This window comes from Anopheles coluzzii, chromosome 3 (assembly GCF_943734685.1).
Source record: "Anopheles coluzzii chromosome 3, AcolN3, whole genome shotgun sequence".
Classification (NCBI taxonomy): Eukaryota; Metazoa; Arthropoda; class Insecta; order Diptera; family Culicidae; genus Anopheles; species Anopheles coluzzii.
In genome coordinates, this window is record NC_064671.1 from 33,829,016 (window position 1) to 33,853,896 (window position 24,881).

General features: G+C 46.2%; 1 protein-coding gene and 1 long non-coding RNA gene across 8 annotated transcripts in view; one reads left to right on the plus strand and one right to left on the minus strand.

Annotated features, from left to right (window-relative positions):
* LOC120955419 (CUGBP Elav-like family member 2) overlaps nucleotides 1-24,881 on the plus strand; it is a 293,328-nt gene that overhangs the window by 172,621 nt on the left and 95,826 nt on the right. For all 7 annotated transcript variants that reach the window (XM_040376277.2, XM_049609175.1, XM_049609176.1 and 4 more), the window contains one exon: nucleotides 16,326-16,374. In XM_040376277.2, the coding sequence (XP_040232211.2) occupies nucleotides 16,326-16,374 (49 nt within the window). The remainder of the gene's footprint in view (nucleotides 1-16,325; nucleotides 16,375-24,881) is intronic.
* On the minus strand, nucleotides 18,649-19,765 carry LOC120955421 (uncharacterized). The gene is made up of 3 exons (XR_007452600.1): nucleotides 19,572-19,765; nucleotides 19,384-19,490; nucleotides 18,649-19,276 (listed from the first exon to the last, which is right to left on the minus strand). It is a non-coding gene; the product is annotated as an uncharacterized LOC120955421 (long non-coding RNA).

Here is a 24,881-nt window from a genome sequence, read left to right on the forward strand (position 1 = left end):
TTCTGCCGCTTGCCGTCGATTTCATTCATCCCGTGAGATTTGTTAAACAACCACAAAAAAAATGTGTTACATGTACTGCCGACCAGTCCAACGTGCGTCTTGCTATGTTCCTTTCCCATGCGGCGACCATCGTTTTTTGATGATTATTCGTTCAGTGTAAACCTCCGTGTATTCGTGTGTGTATGTCGGGTATTTGCGTACGTCAAAGTCAAAGTCTTTTTGTGGCGTCCTGTGGCGCGTCCCATGTCGTCGTCCCTCTATGGTGTGTTGCTGACCACACAACCATTGCTGCACCTAAGCACTCGTCACAGCTTTAACCAGAGCTTCTAAATCCGGCAAAAAAAAACGAGAGCTTTACATCATCGGTTCATTGTAAACTGCCACGCCGCAGTCAGGCTTACGCGCGCTCTCTGCCAGCTAGCTGGTTGCGAAATATCATCAGCACCGTATGTGCTACCATTCGCGAGCACGGGGCAGTAATATCTAGCTTATCACAGCGTTTGTTAGTGTACGGGTACGGGAGTGCACCAAGTCAGTCAAACAAATCTTTTACTACGACCACCGTGTTTGCTGCACTATTGTAAAGCAGAATGAGAGCTTCTTTAAACATTTATGTAGCAAAAGCACACAACGGGAGTAGAAGAACTCGGCTTATATGTTCGAGAAACATCGGGGAGGGAAGGGGAAACACGGAATGTGTGTGTGTGTGGTGATGACACTGTCAAGTGCTGGATGGATGAATTGGACGAGTGTGGTGTGCACTATTCAACGGCTGATGTGCTTATCTGTCCGCTTTGCCCGAGCAGCTATCAACGAGGAGCTGCCAAATCGCATGGTCGTGTTTTACCTTGCCCGATAAAATGGGAGAAGGAATGTGCAACGTAGCCCTGTGTTTTTTTTGCGTACAGCTCTGTGTGCCGATAAAGTAACGATGGAGCTGACGAACCTGGGGTTTTTTGTTTCTTCGAGTTGTTAAATTCATGTCATTCTCATCACTTTTTAGCGAGCATTTGGGGCATAGAACAAGCGGACCAACGGTCAGACAAATCAATTGTGATGAGAGAGAGAGAGAGAGAGAGAGTAGGAAAAAAGCGCTCCACAAATACACAGAAAGTCACTTCGCTCCATCACTGTCAGGCGCGTACTTGTAAGCAGCAGCAACAGTGGATGGATGGGAGCCACATGATTGATTCAAGTACAACGGAAGCCAGAGTGTAGAAAGCTATCAACATCGTAAAATGAAATGCAAAAAAATGGTCTGAAAACTCGTCAGTAGGGGCAAGAGGGAAACCGGCAGTGTTTTACGATTTGTTCGTAATATTTTATTAAATCCTTTGTAACGTGGCATCGTATGATTCTTTAGCGCCCAAATGCAGGCAAACAAGATGAAATACTCCCGAAAGTATGCAACAGTTTTTACAAAATGTGATTAGTACTAAGTTTGTGTTTTCAGCTTGCGTTTCAAAAAAAGATTCTTTTTAATAAAAAAATCGAGAAATATAGTATTTTAAATGAATGTGTATAACATAGAAAAGGGGTAAGAGTATAAAGCGATGCTAATAGATACCTCAATGTCTGCTTATTTTCGCGTATATTTAGTCGGCGAGAACACTTTTAGTAGCTATAACAAGGCATGGACGAGCTTGCTTATAACGTGACCGTGCATTAAGACATATTATAGCATGACAAGTCTGAAGAAAGAGTGAAAATGATTGAACACACGGTTGGGCTATGTATGCGCCTTAATTTAGGCAAATGTGTTGTAACACTCCTGAAAGTATGCAATATGTATTACAAATAGTGTTCAATATTGCTGTTTGACACAAAATATAGGGTTTTCATACCTGACAACAAGTTTTAACTTTAATTTTCCTCTTTTTATGTTTTAAACAAACCAAAAAAATATTTAAGGTTGATTCATCTAAAAAAAAGGACTGATAGAGAACGAAACCTGAGGGGAAGAGTAAAGACTAAAAGCCATGCTAATGAATACCTCAACGCCTGATTATACCAGCACCGAACAAAGCTTCATCGAGCTTGCTCCTGGTGACGTGCTGTCATGTGAAGAATTCTTTAGAATCTCTCCGTTTTTGCTTACAACCCCAGCGGCACACACACATCAAAAGCATGATCGTTCCGCGCCAAAACCCCTTTCTTTGTGAGCCGTTTTTTTTTCCTCTTTGATACGCGGCAAGTAATCGTCTTTTGAGCGCGTTTGAAGGTGTCCAAGCGCACCAAAGCCCTTGATGAGTTAGGTTGCTTTTTTGCGTGTGAAAAGCGCGACTCGCGACTAAATCACGGCTAAATCCCTGCCAACCACGGCGGTGACCCTAAAGGATGACACACGCTGATGATGATGATGCCTTGTCGTTGGGTTGGGAGCTTTCAATAATTCATGGATATTGATTTTTATTTTTTTTGTCTGGTGGACCTCAACACAATCTATGGGGTGCACTAGTCCTCCCGTGGTTTTGTAGTGGCACCATGTGGTAGCAGCAGCTGTGTCCTGTCAACAAAACGGCTTTCCCAGTTGACGACAGCTTTAGCCTTGGTGTGTTGGTAGGGTGTGTCATCAAATTGTTATGCTTTCTCGAACAGAAAAACTTTTCCCCAATCATACACGAACACATACCGTGCCACCCGTCGCCACAGTTTTCGTTGGATTTGTGGGCAAAGTCTTTCGATTTAACAACCTCACTCAACAAAGCCCATCGTGGAAGGTATATTGAAACAAAACAAACTACCGAACAAAGTATGTTGAATGTTTCACCAAACTGTGTCCCTGAAGTGATGAAGCCGGGCTCAAACCAGGATATGCTTGATCCATTCCATCGGTACATTTCCCTCATAGCGAGTTCACATGCACCAAACCTCCTCCCCGGGAATGACTATTTCTGTGCAAGTGGAGCAAAAAAAAAAAAAGGAAAATCGAAACAACTTGCTCACATCATTATTAAACAGCAAATATTGAAAAGTTTGCCCGATAGCGTGTCATGCTTTCACCGTCTCAATCACTCCACCGACTGCTGGCAGACGACCGAAAAAAAAACGAACGTTGCCGAACGAATATTACAACACTGATACACCACCAAAGCGCAGCCCGTTTCACTTTATCCCAACAAAAAATCAACTCCACAGAGTGCTTCACGCGACCACCACACACCGGAAATCCGGGCCCTTTCCGCCCTTGAAGCCTTTGTAAGCGAGATATAGTGTAAGGTTGATGGGAACGAAAAAAAAAAATGCTCAACACTCATTTATTCCAACACCCGTCCTGTTGACTTGCGATTTTTGGTTTGCGTGCTGGAAAAATTCTTTCCAAACGGCCGCGCCACGATGGGTGGTTGATGATGATTTGATCCTGTTCGGAGCAGCGGAAGCATCACTTCGTTCCCTAGCATCACAACAGAGTAATTTGGCCGGTTCCCGGGAAGTGCTTCTGGAGTTTCTCAATAATCAAAGCACATCGATGACTGTACTCAAAAGCGGCGAGAAGGTTGGGAACAAAAAAAAAACAAACAGTCATTTGAATGCAGCCACATACTTACACGTGAAGCTCGTGTAAGTGCGCGTCCGGAAAACATGGTTCGCTCGCATCACAGCAACTTCAGCAAGGAAAGGTTCAGCAGCAGCGTGGCTGAGGTTCGATGTCGAGCATTGATGAAAGCAAAATGAAAATCCCTGCCAAATCATTTACCCACCACCACCACCACCACCACTGCCACCATCATATCGGAGAGAGCGGGCCGAAAAGGCAGTGAATGAAGCAGTGCGAGTGTTTTTGAATGTACGGAGCATCATATTTCCTTTCTGCAGCTGGCTCTCCAATGATGTGCGCTGCGATGCTGCTCGAACGTTGTGGGGCTGACAAGAAAAAAAAAGAAACTAGATTTTTTCCTTTTCTCCTTATCGATTTTCTTCGTTTGTGCTGGCCCACATCGACGGAGGATCCACTTAGGTTCGACAGAAACGACACGGGGAAGCTGTGGGAGAGCGTTGCTACTACCTGCATACAAGCTCCACAGCAGCCCCTTAAGTTGATCCTTCAAATCACCGTAATTTTATATTAATACACATCCAGTCTCATATTCGCGCCCACCCACTCCAGAACGGTTCTTTAATCTACGAAAAAGCACTGATTTTCACTTCCTTTACACTACGCTACACTGCTGGATCAGCACATCAACTTCCGTGCACTGGTTTTCGTACGACTTTGCGTATTGAATGGCGTATCCGTTTGCGTTTTGCAGCAAACGGCACAAGCTCAACAAACTCGAGATACATACTTGCTGAGCGGGAGTATTAGCACCTTTTGCATTACCGGATTCTTTCTCCCCCCGTTTTTCTTGCTTGTTTGTAGGAAAATGGTTCATCAAAGACACATTCAAGGCATCATGAGAAAGGACGGAAATTTGCAAAACGATGAACCATCCTTTACCGCCCCCCGGGTGCGTCATTTGGGAAAAGCTTTTCACCATCATCACTTCTGCGGGGGGTGGGTTTGATGCGTGTGTGTGTCTGGTGTAGCGACAAGGAGTATTTTCCATTTTCCATCGATGTTCGATGGAGAATTTTCCATTCCACAAAAGTTTGAAATGGCCCCTCACAATGTCTAAAAACGGACAGCTTGAGAAACCGGATGTTAAACTCGTTTCACTCATTTCACCAGCCAGGCATCTACTTTTAGGTTTGGTATCATTTATTTATTTTTTTAACCGAACAGATGCCGACAAAGTTTCTTTCTCCGGGTTCGATAGGCTTTTGTTGGGAGAGGCTACGTTTTTTGAGCTTTCTGGGAATAAGCAGCGAAACGTTCCGTTTTTGTACAGCAAACTTCGAAAGGCGAGTGATGTGCGGATAGCATAACTTGGGGCGTATTAGCATAATTTGGTGTGTATGCAATCTGCTTGCCATAACACAGCTAACAAACATCGGAAAGAGGTTTATAAAGCATTCTTTAAACTATTTACAAAGATTATTTTAAACTCTTGTAGTGTCTTTTAGAGTAAATAAACTACTTTGATAAGTGTTCAGCTTTTGATAAAACAGATACTATCCGCATCGTGAAAATAGTTGTTAATCGAGTGCTAAATCGCTTGCAACGACCGACAAGTCTGCCTTTAATTGTTATTTAAATACAAAAAACGAAAAAAAGCTACAAAATCCCACACTGACAAGAGTGGTCATCGCGTGGGAGGGCTGTCCTATTATGTCTAAACCCTCACTCTCTCCACGCCGTCATGAAAACGAATTAAGTAATTAGCAACGGACGGGTGTTGCACCAACACAGCGCACCCCGAGGGCTGGAGAAGCGTTCGTGATCCACGGTGACACACACACACAACGCCTCCATCATCATCATCATCCTTCACATCAACACGACCGGTAGTGATTTTGCATGCTCTGCTGTTCCGGAAGGTGTGGCGGCCTGGTAGTCCAGTGTGCAACAAACTGTAAAATTGATCGAAGCTGTGTGGAAATTAAACTTTAATCGATCTATTATTTTCAATTTACATAATCATAATCGTTTAAACTCATAATCAGTCGACTCTACTTCGTGATGTGCGATTGCACGCGGGAGGATGGGGCTCGCTACACAGCGCGTTTGTTTGACCGATCGTGTGCTGGATCGCGTCCCGGACGCGTTAGCAAGCTGTAAAGAGGGTGTGTTTGTGATAATCCACTGCCAGCTCGCTGTTGGCTGTACGAAACGGACAGATAGGTTGAGAATTGTTTTTCAAGGGTAGTCTCGATGTGGAGTCTCTCTGGACATCACGACCTGTTTGCGTACGAACCAACCATGAACGAGCGTGTGTTTATGTGTGGCACCGATGGATGCCACATGGAGTTGAAAATTAATTGCTTTCCATGGGGCGCTGTTGTTTTGATGCGTTGTGTGTGGGTTTTAGGTATGAAATGGAGTGAGTTTTGCATACTTTTAGGCGGGGAAATTTCGATATATTTTCTGCTAAATCTAACCAGCTAGAAACTCTCAAATATTCATCAAAACATAAGCCACTCATGCTCTCAAACAAACAGACCAAAAATTTAAATACTTTTTGGAACCTGTCCAGCTCAAAAAAAAAAACGAAAGGCCAGTCAGCACCGAAAAATGCCATCATTTCTCAGCTCACAAAGGGGCACAGGGGCACCAAAGAAATGACCACTGCAGAGCGTTGGCATGCTTTAGACTTTCGTTTTGCAAAAAAAAGCTCATTTACACACCCGCTTTCACTACGAAACCAATCGCCTGGAAGGGATGATTGAAAGGAAACAGTGTTTCCGTGTATGTGTGCTTAAGCGAAAATGGATAAAAATCATCTTCCGAAAGTGTCGGGAGTGTGTCGGAACCAGCAGTGCTGTACGGCATGAATAAGTGCTCGAGTCGTGTTTGAGTTTCTGAAATAGCAAAAAAAAAACGAATCAACCAACTGCGCGCTCGGTAAACGAGGAAGTGGATAAGATGAATGACACCTAAATGCATTTTCATTAACTCTCCTCCAGTGCCTGGGTTATTCCTTTGTGTGAGTGTATATAGCCAACACACATACACACACACACATACCTTTGGTTCATCAATTGCTGAAAAAGAAGCGGAGATGATGGTTTGGGGTAAAACACTGCTGGCACTATATTTTGTGCCACCATCATGCAATCCCGCTCCTTCCCGGATGTGAGCAGTTCAAAGATTCATTTGAATACCGACTTGCTTGAATGCGACAAATTTGCTACCGAAGCACACCGAAGCTGCTGCAGCATCAGCTCTTGTGCCTTGGTTGTTAAAAGGTACGGTTTTAGCTTCCTTTTTTCTCTCTCTCTCTCTCTCTCTCTGCTGTCACCGCTGGTTCCTTTTTCACCGTGTGCAGCGTCACGGGGGCGGCAAACGACTGCTATGAACGCTCCGGTGAAGGATGGGTTGCGAGCAGGGATTAAGATAGGTATGCGATGCTTTAGATTGTGATGATACCGCTTCAAAACTCAGGTGTGCTTCCTTCGGTTTTTATCGGGCTTTTTCAGCAAGCTTTAGCGGCCACCTTTTATTTTTATGGTATCAACATCTGGTTGTGCTAACTCGCTTTTTGGCATCTCATTTATTTGGTTTATGATGTTCCTATTAAATCGTGTTCATGCATAATTTCAAAACTTTATGATGTCATTTTATAAAATAACGCTATTAAGTTTTTTTTATATTAAAGAAAAAAAATTCTCATTTAAAAATGCTTAAAAATCAAATTAATTAATTTCAACAAAAAATTATCCAATATTTCTAAATCTCACCACATCGCTCTACAACTCGCACCCAGTGTGCCACTTCCTTCCGTATGCTAGCGCTGCGCCGGTTGCATACGACCAGGCGCTTCGCCACTCAACCGTGCCTCACACGTACGCCCGGTTGCATAGCGCCTGGGCGCGTGCGGTGCAAAGATTGAAGAGTAATTTGCGATAAATTTAGCTGTTGAAAAACGATTATGTTCTAATTTTATCAGCACATTGCCGCGCCGGTTGCAACCATCACCGGTAAATGTGTGCAATGAGGGGCGTCTCGTCTTTCGAGTGATCTCGCCCCATTTCTTCCGCCATTGCTCTACAGCGGAGCGGGACACAATCTGTTCAGCTGCAGCCATCATCATCTTCATCAAGGCGACGATGCTGTGTCTTCGTGTTTGAACTTTCTAATGAAGGTTGGCGCATACTCTGCTGGAAATGTTGGAAATGTTAAGTTAAGCGCCGTTGATACACACCAAAAACGCACTGTAGTCTATTTTCGGGGAGATAAGGCAAGCGATGAAGAAATACACACTCACACCCAGAGAAGCAAACCATCCTTTTCTCCTTATCGTTCTTCTCTGGTGTGGTGTTGGAAAAGCTTTTGAAAATTTGCTACAGCTTCTTCAGAGCGTACTAAACCCCCACACACTAACCGTTGGAGATTCTTTTGCACATAAAATCGGTTAAAATGCTGGCCCAGTTGCCAGTTTTGAGCCGGTGGTAATTTGCTTAAAGGCTTCATCGATTCCCGGGACCGTCCTTGGTTGGTGCTTGAGTGAACCTTTCCCATAATTTGCAGCATTGCGGCAGCATTCCTTTTTTGTTGCTAGCGTCGTTCCCCTTATCTATGGCCGGCCAGCTGGCAGGGCTGTTTTGAAGTGGGACCACAGCTACTGAAACGCCTGAAATCAGACACCATGACCGACGATCGGCGTATGCGCACTCCTTTCGAGGAAAGGGAAGAGATTGTGTGTGTGTGTGCGCCGCACATGTGGAATTTATTTAAACTTCTAAACAGCTTCTTCAACCTCATCCGAACTACCCAGCGATATCGTGCAGCAGCCGGGTGTGGCGTGAGCCTTTATCGAACCTCTCTCGGCCCAGCATCAGTCGAACCTCGAGAAAGGCAACCCAAACCCAGTTCCGCTTCTTCTCGCATTTTGATGCAGGCAATTCTGAAAGGGGTTTAAATAGCACAACAGCACAACAACAGCGACTGGAGCTCTGGGGGGGATGGACCATTAACCGGAAACCCCGTCTGAAGAAGAACTAGCCAGCGGGCAATCGGGGGCAAACGAGACCAAAATGAAGCCATTTCGAATTAGAGTTGGGGCAAGTGTGCACGATACGAAAGTAGAAATTACTGCCCCAAATCATGCCGGCAAACAACAAAAAAGGTTTGGGGCAGGGTGCCGATAATGCCGAAGAAAATGAGCAGCAACTTAGAACAGTGTGTTTCTGCACCATCTTCCCGACGCCTGGACGGACGGCCAAAAGCGCAACGGGATCCTTCCCAACGCCTCCATGGCATGGCTTCTGGTGTCATAATCGTGCAATTATTTCCTTCGCTTCACGAGCGTCAAGTGGGTTTTTCGGTGGAGCATGGTGCCAGCGTTTGGCAAGTGTACCCTCGGCGCCGATTTTCACAACAAGAGGTGATAATTCTTGAGAGAGTGGGAAGTTTTCAACTTCAGACAAAGACAAAGATCGACATGAGGCAGCCTGGAATGGACGAAAAAAACCCCCCGAAGCCTTTAGCATTAGCGTTCAAACGTGAAGGAACTAGACGACGAACCCAGGTCTTCCCGCTTATCCCGGATATGGTTGCAATATGGCCGTTAAAATTCATTTTTATATCTCCCAGGTGAGGGAATTAACGGCAATAACACTTGCCGACGGGTCTTTGGGGCTTACTCGGGATCTCCCTCCATATACACACTCACAGTACCGGATCTCCCCTAGCAGTCTAGACGGCGACCACTGATGAACGACCAAACCAAAATGATTGTTTTAAGGAGAGTGGTTGCAATACAATAAAAAAAAAACTCGCTGAACTAATACGAACGATATTCCGGTACGTTCTTTGTGTTGGCTTTCGATTGAGTGGACGCTTGGAAAATTCCCACTCAACAACAACAAAACATCCCAAACAAACTACCTACAACACATCCACATTCCCTTCTATATAACCAACATTGGGTTCTCTGCCTGTGTCGCGTTCGCGTGCCGACTTCAGAGAGGCAGCAATCATCATCAACCCCAGAGCGGGGGAAGTCTTTTATACATATGTGAAGAGCGCGCATTACGTCGCATTTTAAAACCCCAAACTCCTGATGACACCGGGAATCGCGCTCAAAGGACGAGTGTCTGTGTGTCTGTGCAAAAGGATAAATCCCTTTGTGGTGGTGGTGGTGGTGGTAGAAATCCTGTTAATCCTTTGCGGGTAGGATTTTGGGGAGGGAGTATGTATGGCGCGAGGATTATATGGGCAACACATCTTCTTTTCCCATCAATGTTGTCCTTCCAGCGTCCGAGAGTGGACAGAGTTTGGATAGAATTGAGTGTGTGTGCACACACACACACACACATACACACCAGGTCGTGTTCTGCAGGCATTGTCGATTGTCGACGATGGCACCTCAAAAACCCCCACTGGCTGCACCATTGGGACTCGGAGAGCGAGACAACAGCCGGACAGTAGAAGCGTGTGTGACCGGTTTTCTAACACGACGTCGAGATTTCTCAACCCGAGCCCCGACGATGTGTGCCAACGATTCTGCAGCGATGCGCTCTAATTGAATTTAATCTGTCTCGTATTTATATTTGGATTCTCTTGCCCCCGTCCCCGAACAGCTCGCCAGAAGCGATTGCAAGGGACCAGAAGAGAAGGCAGAGAAGGGTAGGCAAAGGACCCGAGGACACTGCTCTACTCCAGGGAATCTCTTCAGGAAATTCTGGAGCACAAGGAGGGGAGTGTTGGTGATAGTAGTAGTGGAAGAGTGAAGAACCGATTATTATGCTACCAACTCGTTGCGCAGTAGAGGTGACATTTCGATTCCGATTCCGACGTGTAGTCGTGTCGTTCCTTCAAACTCTTCTAACACAATACATAGATCGGTGAGGGTGGAAGGTTGGTGACTTGTGACGACGCACTGCCGGTGCTATATGTGCTTAAGGATATGGTCCCTGCAGGCAAACCGGCAAGAGTGACCTGTTGCTGGGTCCAACACACTTTTCAGCTACGCAAGCGGCAGAGACACACATGCCTCTAGTATGTAGAGTCTTGCCGTCTATTTCCCCTCGAGGTTCTTGCCACTCTCATACATCTGTATGCAACCAAACACACACACACATATACTCACACACAAGCACGTTTTTCTCTCCCAGTTTTGCCAGCCTCTGTGTGTCGTGTGACCCCGTAATTGGCTTCTAAGCCGATGGGTATTTTCCATTTTAATCCCTTCATAAGCTTGTTTTCTGTGCAATTGTTGCTCCTGCACGACTACTGCCCCCGGGCAGTCGGGCTCGAACGGAACGAGCCCCGATTGTCTTTGTTAGGTGGTGGTCGAGCCTGTTCGGCAAACGGAGGTTTCATACAAGAGCGGAGATGATGTAGGCTAGGCTTAAATTGAAGCTTTAATAAATTAAAAAGGGAGAGATAACCGGTGAAGAAATCTATACCTTTGGCAGCTGTTTTGGATGAGCTTTTTTGTGGGGTCAGTTTCCACAAGCTCTCAGCACTCAGCACTATTTATAATAAATGCAGCAGCTACAGCATGCGAGCTACACAAGTTCTTGGAGTGCATATCCATAGAATGTCACCAAACAGACCATCCATCTGTAGCATAAAGTCTTACTTGGAATAAGATTAAAAACGCACACTATAAGGAGCTTTTAATTGCAATCACCACACACACACATGACACGATATAAAGCAACTCAAGTGAGCGCAAAACCCTCGAGCTTTAAGCACGGTGGGCTTTAACCTTCATGATGTGTTCTCAGTGGCCTGCAGCATAACCACCGTAAGCGTATCCTGTACTATCATACCTGAAACACAGCTATTACCACTACGCTCGTTAGCAGCGCTTTCGGAGATGGGAGGCAGCTTTTAAGCAGCATCTGACGGGGAGCCTTAATTAGCCTCTTAAAGCGGGAAAAAGGCTTAGGTAAAACTGCAAGGCTCGTTTTATCATACGATGCTCTTCCTTTTTCTTGATGAAACAGGTTCTAGCTGGATGATGCACCATGTAATAATCTTGTGTGGAGGTGGTACCGAGCTTGACAAGTAAACAAAAATTGGTAACATATCGGAAGGATCGGCTTGACTGCTTTCACAAAGTAAAGTTTCGACAGGTTGGGCCGAATAAGTTTAAACCTCTGCCCTGGTTCGTTCCCCCTTAACGAGCACCACAACCCTGAACGCCCTGTTTCAATGCATGTCACTCTCTCTCTCTCCTTTTAGTTGGAAATATGCTTGGAAGGGGATATGCATGCCACACATCACCAAGGAAAACGGGGGGGAACTTTCATTAATGGGCCACACCACCTCACCTGTGGCTTTGAGTTTCGGGAGCTCGGGGAAGTAATAAATTTACCAACACACCACCACACCGGGGGCGGTTGGTTTGGTGGGTGTAAAAGTTGGACCACCGCCTGTGCACTACTAGGGGTAAAACAGAGGTTCGCCACCTTCGGCTTGGGAGCGCTGGCCCATGGAGGCTTTGGTGTGTGTGTACATGCATTTTCCATATTTTGCCCGTGTTTCGTTGCTGCTTAAAATGTTCTTTTAAGCGCTTGAGTAAGTTTGATTTGCCCTTTTTTGTACCTTTTTGAGGCGACATTCATCTGTGGAGGAACACCTTCAGTGGCTGGTAGTTCATATTTTATAAAGTTGCCCATGCCCATGCCAAGTTTGCACATTAAAACCCTTCTTCCAACGGTTGGAAGTAAATTGACTGCACTCGTTGCCCCAAACTCTGGCAGGTGATGGTCGTGCATGCAAGGGATTGTCCTTTCCGTTATGGTGCAGCTTTTGATGGAAGCGCGACGTCGCCTTCCACCTACCGATAATGTACGTTTCAATAGACTTTGTGGCCGGTTGGAGCATATGTGTGCTAGTGTATTGGAAGGGTTTTGTTGCTTGATGAGCGAACGAGCGGGCACGATTAACAAGAGTAATGATCCTCGTTCCCAGCTGACGGTAGCCGTGATGATGATGATGATGATGATGATGCAGTTTAGCGCCGATAAAGACGTTGACTGACCGGAAATGGGTGGTTTCCCTATGTGTGTTTGGTGCAGGATCTAGCACGAGGTATCGTCACGCAACACCGCGATAGCTTACGCCATGCGCCGTTCGAACTCAATTAGAAGGGGGCGTAAGGATACACGTGGTTTGTGCATTTGTGGGGAGCAAAAGTATACATAGAAGAACGGGTTGTGTTGATACGCGAAGGGGTCCCCAAAAAGGACACCGCACTTCAGGACGTCGTATAGTGTGTGACTGCTACGTTAAATCATACCCCGGGACAGAACGAACCGAAATTGAAGCCTGTGTTTTAAATGTGCTACGTTATATTTCTCGGGCACAGGCCGGCGTATCGTAGAGTGCTCAAATTTAGGTGCCATCGGGTGGCACATATGAACGCAAAAAAACCTCCACCGAGTGCCTCACTCAATCCGACACAGGACCAACTCGATACGACCGACCGTTACCGCCATCGAAACCCTTAATTGAATCATTTCAGAATGCATCTCTTCCACGAGGTTTGGCTCCGAAACTCATGGCGACGTACTGTTGGAACAACCCACTGTACTACTGTTACTACCTCACACATACACACACATACATGTCCACTAGCACGTCGTCCTGCTGCTGATGATTGTGAATGGCCGGCACGTTTGCTAGGGGGAATGGTTTTTTTACCGAAATTTGGCGTGAGATTAGTGTGTTTGGTCGTGGCGTTTGGTGGTGTCGAGTTCACTTCAGTGTGGGAGGCGAAGGAAAAACGGAAAAGCCCGAAATGAATTTACCCAATAGATATCGCAACGGTTTCGAAAACTGGGAAAAATACTACTGCACGGCATGTGAGCCATCGTACTGTGCAATATTGGCGTGTGTGTGTGACCGGAGTGGACGAGTGCCAATAAAAGAAATGTAAACCTCGTTAAGCGATCAGTTTAAACGATATAGTTGGTGGTTGTGGTGATGCGTCGTGTGCATGTGGTTCTTTCCATTCCATCACATCTCGCGGAGTCGAAATCGAAACCAATCAAGATGAGACGCGGTTCCGTAAATTGAAATAGAGATATATTTTAGAAGCCTGAAATGCAAAAGACCTGAAAAAAATGGAATGAAATAATAGTAAATAGGCTAAAGATGGATCGTTTGCAACACAGTTCATTAAAGACTTACTCTGTCACGCACAAACGTCCCAAAAGCCGACATTATCCGCACTATTAGTTAGCTGACTGTCTCTTGGAACGCTCCCGCTGTGTCTCCATCGTTCAAACTCGTTCCACGAAAAGGCTGAAGACAGCATGAACACACGCCATCGCCTGACGGTGCAAACATACACACAATTATTGAATAATAATGTGTTTATTGTGTATTATTAACGTGCGGCTCGGTGCACTACTACTTGCATGATACTCCCGCAACAACAGTCTCTCGCAATAGTGGCTTGCGAGTGGACAGCACAAATAGTGCTCGATGTTTAGCATCCCATCAAGGACGTACGTTTCAGAAGGAGCTGGCAGGCTGGATGCAATGTCTTCTGCCTGTTTGCTATTTCTGTGCAATGAAATAATGAACGTCACCGGAATATGGACACGGAATAGAATTCCAGCCAGTAGCGTTGTCATGCTTGGGCTATTTCCGTCCAGCGTGTTAACGGTTTGGTGTGGACGCTGTCAAGGTTTCGGCAGTGAAACATTCCCGCAGGCATTATTATTCCAATTATTGTCGGATACGCCTGAAGCTAGAGTGTATGAGCGTGTGTTTGAAGATTGAACAAAGAGCAAACATATTTCAACTGTCTAATGGAAGCTATAAACCAAATACGCCTGCAGTTATGCAATTCGTACAGCGAAATGCCTAAATTTATGCAATTCATGCAACGGAACGCCTAAATTTATGCAATTTATACAACGAAACGCCTTAAGTTATGCAGATGAAGATGCATAATGGTAGTATTACGATTTTCATGCTAAAATGTATCAATTTCTTGTTAGGTTTTCACATTTTTATTAAAACTATTCAAAACAATTGCAAACCAACAACCAACAATTGCAAACGAGCAAGAAAACTTTACGACAAGCGATAAAGCAGTACAAATTTGCACTTTGAATTACTCCAACGCCCGGCGAGTCGACAACTGCTTAAAAACCAGCCCACCCATCCACCCTGCTGGTAGAAAACTATAAGTGTTTTCTCGCTCCCCGAGTACTGCTTAAATGCTAAAGTCAAACAACCTGACTCGCTGACTACTTCACAAACAATACCACTCGCACCTCAACAGTCAAAATTATTTCCCTGTTTGCTTTCCTTTGTCCCCATTTCGTGAGACGAGACAGAGAGAGGAAGAGAGAAAGAGAAAGAGAGTGAGTTACGCAAAGTCCTTTGGAGGGCTGTTTTCTTAAGATGTCTTCCCAAATCGACTCCGACTGTACACCCATTACGCAACGGCAAAGCACTTACCCAATAGTCACCCTTGCAGCAAGCAGCACAACAACACAACAACCACACACCAGGCCAGAAATAATGGACCTCCCGGGCCTCTCCAGGAAAGCATCGCAAGAAGCTGCGAAGACAACAATACTGTGGGGTGCACTCGAGCAACAACGGGGTGTAGTGACTTATTGTCGTTGTGTTGGTGGAGTTCTCCTCTCCTCCGATTGGTAGGTTAGGGAAGATGAAGGATGTACAGGTTTTGCTGGAAGTTTTGGGGTTTCCCACTTAAGAATAACTACATCTCCCCGCTTGCATCCTTACCCGCAGCGCCCGTTCACAGGACAGCAGAGAGAGGGTGAACTTGGTGTGAGAGAAAGTTTTAATTAAGGAAATATTTGCTCTACCGCTCTACCCACTCGATGATGGAGCACCTTTTGGCAGCAGATCTGCGTGGTTACACCGTTCCCGACTCCAGTCGGTTAGATCCGGTGCAAAGGATAAGGCTCCGATGGCAGGTAGGGCAGGGCAAACTACTACTTCTACCAGGGACAGTGTGCGTTGTCTTTAATTCGAGCCGCTTTCCAGGGCAATGGTGTGTGTAAACGATAGTGCCTGATCCTGCCAGTGTTGGGGGTTGTTGTTTTAGTTTCGGGAACAAACGGAACGTTTCCCTCCACACGTGCTCTCCGTTCTAGATCCGGTGCTAATAGTTGTGTGATGATGATTTCATCATCATCTCGCAACACTCATCAAAACCATCAATACAAGGATGGGGAGAGAGGTAGACTGGAAGCTTTGGGCTTTGCTTCTCTAATCATTTCCTAATTATGTGCATCACTCGCACATACACATACATGCGTGCCTGCGTAGCGCGTAATCTGATTCGCCATTTATGTGAGTGTGTGTGTGTGTGTGTGTGTGTGTCTGCTAGCCGGAAAATGCGCACCTTGTTCACTCCATAAATTGTCCATTACGCTAATTATGCGACCAATGGCGCATGCAGCATGCACAGTGAAGCCGCCATTGCGTGGGAATATAGGGTAGGCGCGCACGCGGGAGGTTGTGTTTCACGGGACTAATTTCATCGCTGTCCGATCCGAATCGAATTAGTGACTGCTTAGGGTATTTAGTGTGCTTTCCCTACTATTATGCTCCTTTACAAACACGCACACACACACACACGCACACAGCATGCCAATAACGCTGCTGACTCTAGTGGTGGAGATATCCATTATCCTGCCAATCGGTGGCCTGTGACGGCAGCAGTCGCCATCGCAACTACTACTGCCTCTTGTGTACCCCATTTGCCCCCCGCGGGTAATTTACTTTCTTCAACACTAATATGTGTCTTTCTTCTTATTCTTCTTTTTCTCTAACACAGATGCACCATCCGATCCAGATGAAGCCGGCTGACAGCGAGAATCGAAATGGTAAGTGGAAAAGCGGGTTCACTTTACGGGGCTGGGTTGGCTTGAGTTGTTTGCCGGTTTTTCTTTCCATTTCTCCAATTACAACACACGGCACCGAGTGTGTGTGTGTGTGTTTGAGTTCTATCCCCTTCATTATTTACCGATTTCATTTCCACTGTCTCAAGCCAACAGTAGCACTCAATAGTATTTTAATTAAATTCAATTGACCTCAAATGAACGTTGACTGGAGTGTTGCGTATGAGAGATGCAAAAGTTTCTCTTGTGCCGGGAATTAGGTTTATCGGTTTAACCCGAACCACACACCGACACAGCACAAAACATGAAACATGGTGGGGAATATCCTTCCGGGGTTGGAGAAGGTGCACAGGACCATCTTCTGCCCCATCCTGTCGATACCATTCCAGCAAAGCGAATGTCAATTTCAATTCTTCCGCAATGCCTCATTGACTGCTTCAATGCCTGGAGTGGAAGTGGATGCACTCATGCCTTAAATTAAATGTGAATTGTTTGGAATTTCTGTCCAGAGTGTAAGCGATAAGCGCTAGGTTTAAGCCTTCTTTCCCTTCGACGCAGTTCATTTTGGAGTTGGAAGCAGTGTGCAGTCTCAGACTTTGAAGTTTTGATTCCTTGTACAGAGAGATATCTGGAGCATAGGGTCTGGAGGATTATGTCAATTTTAATCTCTTCCTGATGCGGCAGGATGTGCTCCAGAGTGCGAGAGAGATTAGCCATCACTGTGTCCGAGTATCAACCATTCCAACTGGATGATCACTGTGCTAATATGCCAAGGAATCGCCGATGCCAAGCTTCGTTTTTTCCCTCCCTGTTAATAAATCAAGCCCTAGCACAGGATTAGCCCCAAACAGTGATAGTCGTAATGGAAACATCATCCGCTTAACTCTTCACTGTTCCTATCGATGGGGTTTACATATGGATCTCCTTCCATCCTTCGTTTGCAGTAAAGCCAGGTGTAAAAAGGTGCCAACAGACCACAGAGCAACACACCCCAGAACTCCTTGTACCCGCGGTTAAGGGCAATCTAGTTGACGCTCTTCTTGCCAGCAAATAACAACAACTTTCCCAATTAAACTTTTTCGTTTTCGCTTTGGCTTTTCCAAATTTGGACCACCAAATCGTGACATGATATCGTTCTACAACCAGGGGAGCAAAACCAGGGAGCAAACGACGACAATTGACGCGGGACCAATGTATAGGCTGATAAATGTTTGCCAGACACGACACGGGTATCCCATGGAAAGTCAGTCTACCTGTGTTTTTTAAGAGTCGTTCTATAGTGGGGTTTACAGCAAAAAAGAAACAAACATCAGGTTGTGTCGATGGGAGGTTTCTGTGTCGGTTGCCCACTTTTTATCGATGCACACGGACAAAGTGGACGAACTGCTGTACAGCGTATTTTGCAATGGTTCTCAGAAGTACTTAGGCGAACGATTCGATCTACAAATTCCGTATCTACTTATTACCTCGTGTTTATCACATTCTTTCGCTCTCCAATCGTAACTTGTTTCTGTGTGAACGTAGAGAAAGGTTTACGCAGAAAATGAAGTAAAAAAGCAAACCCCTTAAGGACTTGCTAACGATGGCAAAGGTTGATAGACACAAGAGAAATAAACGAATGCAGCCAGCACACACACAAAAAAAGATGAAAAATTGCCTTTTTCTCTCGGTTCACTCTAGTCTAGAGCAGGCAAAAAGGGGGATCTTCTCTTGTACCGAGACACCGATCTATCCGTCCCATCCCGCAAGGTCCCCAAAGCATGGGGAAACCCATGCACAAGAAGTTTGGGAAATTGAAGCGCGTCGGTCCGGAAATTTGAAGAATTCAATTATTGGTGTCACTTTTCTGTACATTAATACCGCCAGTATCTAGGAGTCCAGAACCTTTTACTTTTTTTTTACTTGCTCTCGATTCTAAAAGCCCAAGATTGATGAGAACCGTGACCGCCATCCGCCAAACGGAAATGAAGTAACCGATAACAAGCGTCAATGCGGTTCCAGCAGCCTGATTATCATTTCAAGCTGAGCTAGCACGTCTTTTCGATTTTGAAATGGCCTTGTCCATTATGTCCGGGACAGTGTCTACCGTCGGATCAATTAATTTGATGTCTACCGACCATTTTCCCCCCTCTAAAACGTATAATATCTTTTGTTCTGAAGACTTGGGGAAGAGCTGTAATAACTCAGTGCATTTTAGTGTTTTTTCCCTCTACCTCTGTCCTTTTAAAGAGCTCTCCTTTTTTAAAATACTCACAACTCTCGCTGCAAAATCCTCAGATTCGGTTATTGTTTCTTCTTTGCAATTCAAATCCATCCAAAATGCGAATGAATAGCAAAACGCGCTGGGTAAAGAGGTTCCAAGGATCCCGTACCAAAACGGCTCTCCAGCTCCAATGCTGGAAATATTCAAATAGAAATGATTCCTTTCATTAAATTTAATTTTAATAATTAAGGGCTTGATGATGCTGACCCGAGAAACAGAGCCGAACTCCGAGGCACGGCAAATCCCGGGGAAAGCCACCGCCGGGATTGAGGGGACGACAGAGGTTCGCACGAGGTTGCCCGGGCATCCTCCGGGCACATTCTGTAGATTGGTTTTTGAATGTTGCATTTTATTCACTGGAGTCTCCATTTGTGTCTGTGTGGATTCCTTTTTTTCGGTTCTTTCTCGTCCCCAACGCCGCGGCGCTTTTCTTTTCTTCAAACAACCGCAACAATTTGCACTGGCTGAGGGAGAAGCGGGAAGGGAGAATCAGCACCAGTTAAAAGGATACAGAAGGTTCGACGCGAGAAGGATTTTGCTTTTCCATGATGTTGCTGCTGACTGTGTGGCGGTTGGGTTTAGGTTCGGCGCATATTTGCCACCGGGAGAAGGAAGGTTCATGCCCTTGGAACAAAAAAAAAAACTCCGAGTAAATAAAGAACACATGTTTATTGGTAGGAAATGGCCGACGCTGTTAGTTGCACGATTGGCATTTCGCTAATTTCACTTACCAGCGGAACAGGGGTAGTACGGTGGGTAATTCAATAATGGGATTTTCGTATGTTAGGTCCACCCGGTTCACCACGAGCTTAGCCAGTGTATTTTGGGGGATTTTCGGCTGAAAGTAAAAGGGAAAAAGATGTAAAACGAATTTCTAGAAGAAATGGAATAAGTGTTTTGAGCTTTTTTTTTAACTAACCTAATTCCATATTCAGTATGTAATCACAAGAGTATACGCTACAGAATATTGGAGGGACGTTAAAATACTCCATTTGCAGGCCAAAAACCAGTTTTTGTAAGCTCGCTATCGCTTCCAAATCGGTGCGAATTTCCTTCGCTGGCGACGTCGTTTGAGAGTAGTTGTGACGGTTTTTGACGTTTCGAGGTTTTGAAGTAAACAACAGTAGAGTCCGTCGCGGCGGTGTGACAGCTTCGTTAAGAAGAATGCCCCCCCTTTTTAGGGTTAAACATTTCTTCGTTAAGTCACAACAGCCGCTCATGTTTGACTGGTTGATGGTGGGAAATTTGTTCTTGTAGCGTGATTTTACCGAGGCAAAATCATCATGCACGCATTTCAAACGCTGGACAATGTGTTCATGTTTCGCAAGGAAAAGTGCAAGGAGTGCATGAAGCAGCCGATCGCTTCGCTCGGCCTGCAGGAGTCGGGCTATTCGTACTTCATCAGTTCCATGTGCAAACGGTGCCGGTGGTTCGGTGATCGGATGCTGTGCCAAGAGCAAGGTGCAAACTGTCCGCTTTGTGGTGCAAGTTTTACAATATTAATCGTTTGCTTTTTTACTTGTATTCTTTTAGGTAAGTGACGAGCTGGGTAGAACATTACATTGAACCATCTGGGCGACGTGCGCTAGTGTTGTGCGTAAGTAAACAAATCAATGGTCGGGATTGAACAGCGTTGTATCATATTGTAGGGATTGGTCCTCTATCCTGTTGCTGGGAAAAACTCAATCAACGTTGCAAAATACACCGATCAAATGTCTGGGACTAGCTGCTGATGTCCAAAAGCCATAGCTTAAAAGTAGTACAACACAGCCAGGAATCAAGCTCACTGCGGCACTTTTCCCGGTTAATATTCATAATATTCTGCACCGGGACAGCCTGTGTTGTATGTACCCAAGCGTAGGACAACTACTTCAAAAGCAAACTCTCGCTTGTTTTTACGGCAGCTTCACCAGCTCCTGATTGTTGGTCCCCTGCCGTTACCAAACACATTTTTTAAAAGTCACTTTTTAGTGCAATTCTTTCAGTCGCCGCCGCTGCTGCTGCTGCGGTAGTAGTGCAAGGAGAGCGAGAACACGGATGACAGCAACGATTGTGCAGCCTTTTTTATGTTCCGCCTGCTTGGAGGAATTGTTTTAGATTTTCCTCCTCTTCACGACCCATTCCCGGGACCGGGAGCTAAACAGATTCTTTCGATTTTTTGTTTTTGTTTTCGGGTACGTTCCTACAGCAGACGGCCGCTTCGGTGCACGCTGAACCAATTTTATGGACGTGTAGTGCATATAAACAATTTTTCACATACTCCTTAACCCCCGGGTATCCGGGAGCCGTTAGTTGCGCCCAGTTCAAACACACTGTGCTGCCGGTTAGGACCGGACCGGGTGATTGTCCGAGTCCTAAGAAATGCTTTATTTTGCACTCCAACCTGCAATACGCGAACGGAGCGAGCGAGCGAGCGAAAGCGCCAAAAGCGCCAACGGTTCCGTTGTAACAAACGATGTCCGAGTACATAAAGCGGCAGAGCATAAAGCAACAAAAGGGCTGCGTCCCTGTGTCCGCCTCGTCGAGCCTACGCTGGGAGACTTTTTTACCAGCATTTTAGAAACAGCACTAAACTACAGCTCCGAACTTCTTTTTTGCCATTTCTTGTGCCGCTGTGCTTTTCGATACGTTTCAATGTTTAGTGCCACCGTGTTATCGTGTGTATGGCTAGGCGGTATTAGTTTATGGGGAGCTTGCACTATCCGGGAGCGCGCATTGTCCTATGAATTGTAGCTGAGCGCAGTCTGTCTGGTAATAACTAGTTTTCGGCAGTTTTATAACGCCGCTCCCTGGAGGGTGGTAGTAGCTTTCCAGATTTAATGTCAATTGCAGGGTCATTCAGGGACGCGCAGATGGATGGCACGTTTTATGACACATCGGAAAGGATAACACGCCGAGCGAGATGAATTGCAAGCGCAGTGCCGTTTGGGTACTGCTAGTTGATGTTGTCTAAGGGTAGGCCAAGTTTGGGCATCGCCCTGGACAACTGTAGGGGATCAAATGATGTCAATTGTCAGTCATTCCGCTTTAATGTACTTTAGAAAACCAAAATTAAACCAACAAGAATTCCAAGATAATTTAATAACTTCCATTTCGACTGTATAAGAAGATCCGTCTTAACGCATCGGAAAGCATTGAAGTAATCTCTACTTGTTCAAGGGCCATCCTGCCGAATGTCAGCATAATGCAAACCACGCCTAGCCGGTTGATCCTTAACTAATTAAAACCTCCCCGAAAACTTTATCGTACCTTCAGCCGTACCAAAAAAAGAAGCCAAAAGAATCGATTGAATATCGGAGCAACGTAAATGTCAACCACCACGGGAGAGGTGGTTTGGCGCAACTGCTTCTGCTGCGGCCGGTTTAATTGAAACCAACGATCTCGAACGATGGCGAACGGTGGCGACAATTGGACGGTTGCGAACTCCTATCCATGTTGGAGAAGCAGCGGGGAGAATCGAATCTTCTTAAACGGCATCTCTCAGCAGCTACGACACCGGCGGTTGCAGTGGGTTTGTTGGTGGCCATGAAGGAGTAAGCAATGCGAGATTTATTGGGTGTAAAATTGTCATTTGCATCTGATGCCACTCTTTGCAGCTAGACGGCGACCGCACTGCGGCACACACACACACCACAAACACACACACACTGTGCAAAATCCCGATATTGTGGGGCGATTGGGATTTCGGATTTCGGTGTCAGATTCGGGGGAGGTTGAAGGAAAACATTTCCATTCGTTGTCGTCGCCGCCGTCGTGGGTTTAAAATAGAAACCGCGCGTCTTGTGCGTTTTCGGAAGGAAATCACCGTGGCATGCGTGTCCTCCCCGTGTGTGTGTGTTGGGTGTGGGGTGTGTTTGGGTCGGGGTGGATGTAAATTTGTCACTCTTTTTTTTAATTATTTTTGTTTGTTTGCGGGTGCAGCATTCTTACCGCGCACCGAGTTTACCGCAGGGCATTGACATATAAATTCGAATGCACCGGTTAGAGTGAAATGGGAAATGTTTCATTCTGCGAACCCCCGGCGAGTTCAAGGAACCGATTCATTTCAAACACAACGACAAATGGTCTTATTTTGGGAGCGTTTGTTCTTTCTTTCTTTATTTTTAGCATTAAATCGAAAGGATGTTGCATCTTCGGACCACCCGAACGCACTAAACGCCAAATGCATTGAACGGAGGGAAACACGCGGCAGACACTTGTTCGTCGCTACACGTGACCGTAGAGCGCGATGCAACGACCACTGCGCACAGTGGTCTCTCTCTATTGCTCTCTTGGTTCAATAACAGCACAATGATACCCGTTTCCGGTTGCTAGTGCGAATGGCGATGGTGTCTTCCTTTCCATTCTTTGACGGCTTCTTTACCCATCTGTTACCAACCACCACCACCGCTATGGCGGTTAGACGACAGACGACACACATCGACACATTCCGCGCACGGTTCCAGTAGTCGGAGGTTTATGTTTTATGTCACTCTTTTTTACCCCGTGGTCGTCGCCAACGCTTACGCGCCAGATGGCGGATGTGCGGACATGTGCCGCTTCCTCTTCCTGTTGAGCTTCGGAACGTCACACACCGCGCCCCGTGGTTGGGTTTTTGTGTCACCCCTTCCGATCTCCCGATCCCCGCCGGCAGTCTTCGGGCTGTCCGGCCGGTGTGATGATCGTGCGAGAACAACCATGTTTTGCGGTTGACCTGTTAATTTATGCTGAATGCGTCTGCCGACCCCACAAAACCAGCCACCCCGGGGGCGCGCGTTTATATTGGTGTCGGAGTGCGATTATGGATGTTGTCACCATTTTTTAATGGGCGATTTTTCGTCCCTCGCGCTTCCTATCCATCCCGCCCTGCGTGTGCTATTGGTTGGGGTTTGGTGAAATTGGATGAGCTTCTTTCGGTTTCCCGCTCCTGGTTCTCTCTCCTTTGCCACGCGCGTTATAACGATGCCATGCCTGTGTTCTCCGGGGGGCTGTCGGTGGTCACTTTGGCTATTAATCAGTGTGCTGGCGGGAACTAGCAATTGGTTTGCGGGGTGTTTTTCCCTCTCTCTTTTTCGTTTAATTTTGACTCTTCTCTTGAAGAACGGGATGTGCGCTTACTGGTCGTGAAAAGATTGTCCGTCCCGCTTGTTGCTTACCCGGTAGCACAGTACGCTCGTGTGTGTGTAGGCGGAAGCAACGTTTCTCCATCTCTAGAATGTATAACGCAAGCGAGCGCGCGCTCGCGCAAACACACGCGGATTAGGATCATGATCGGCCGCCGGCAACTGTCGCATCGGTGGCGGAACAGCTGTGTCCGTGTTTGGCAGCCACTTAATTATCCGCTGCCCAAAACGGCTCGAGGTTAAATATTTTAGAAAATGAGCGTGAGTGTGTGTGTTCCAATGAATTTGGCTGACTATGTTCTAACAAAATGTTTTCTTTTTGTAGATACTCTGTGCGCTCCCTTATACCACGTCTCTGTGCAATGGTGTTGGAAATTAGAAGAAGCATTAGATGGAACAAAACGGACGGACGGACAGGAGGGGGGACCATTGCTTTTACGCTGTTAATTAGAAACTGAAAGTGAAATTTAATCATCTTCCCACGAGCGCTCGACCGCGTCCGTCCACTTAAGCATGAAAACGGACGACCGAAGGCAGTGTGACGAGCGCACTCCTCTGCTTTGCCCTTCGGGTCCGACCCGAGTGGTCCAGAGCTGTCGTCAGCACGAGTCAAAATGAAGTGTGTGCCATGACAGACGGGGCATGGGACAGACTTAACTGTCGCTGTCTCCACTATTACTGCTGCTTCTGCTACTGTGTTGCTACGTACTCTGCTGATTGTTACAGATTCTACCTCAAACTAGTGGGTACCGTACAAGCAAAGGCAGCGCAAGGTACGGTACGTTCCGGCTGTTCCCTGTTTTCCAGCGGGTATCACATTGCCCGGGAGCGTATAGTTTGTCATGATATTTCTTTAATTTGTGCCTTGTTGCTCTTTCACTACGCTTCTCCCACTCCCACGCGGTGCAGCAACTTGTGTTGGTGCGAGTGGTACACCATTGCACTCTGGTAATAGTTGTAGCAACTAGCGTTTACTCATTAATTATGGTTTCTTTTGCGCCTCTTCGGGGTCAGCAGAGATCCGGTGGCGGGGTCGCGTTTTTTTTTGCAGCGTGTTGGTGGGAGCGGGTGTTGAGCGAGTGAAAAGATCGGCCAGACGTCCAGGTCCGAGGGACCGGTGGTTTATA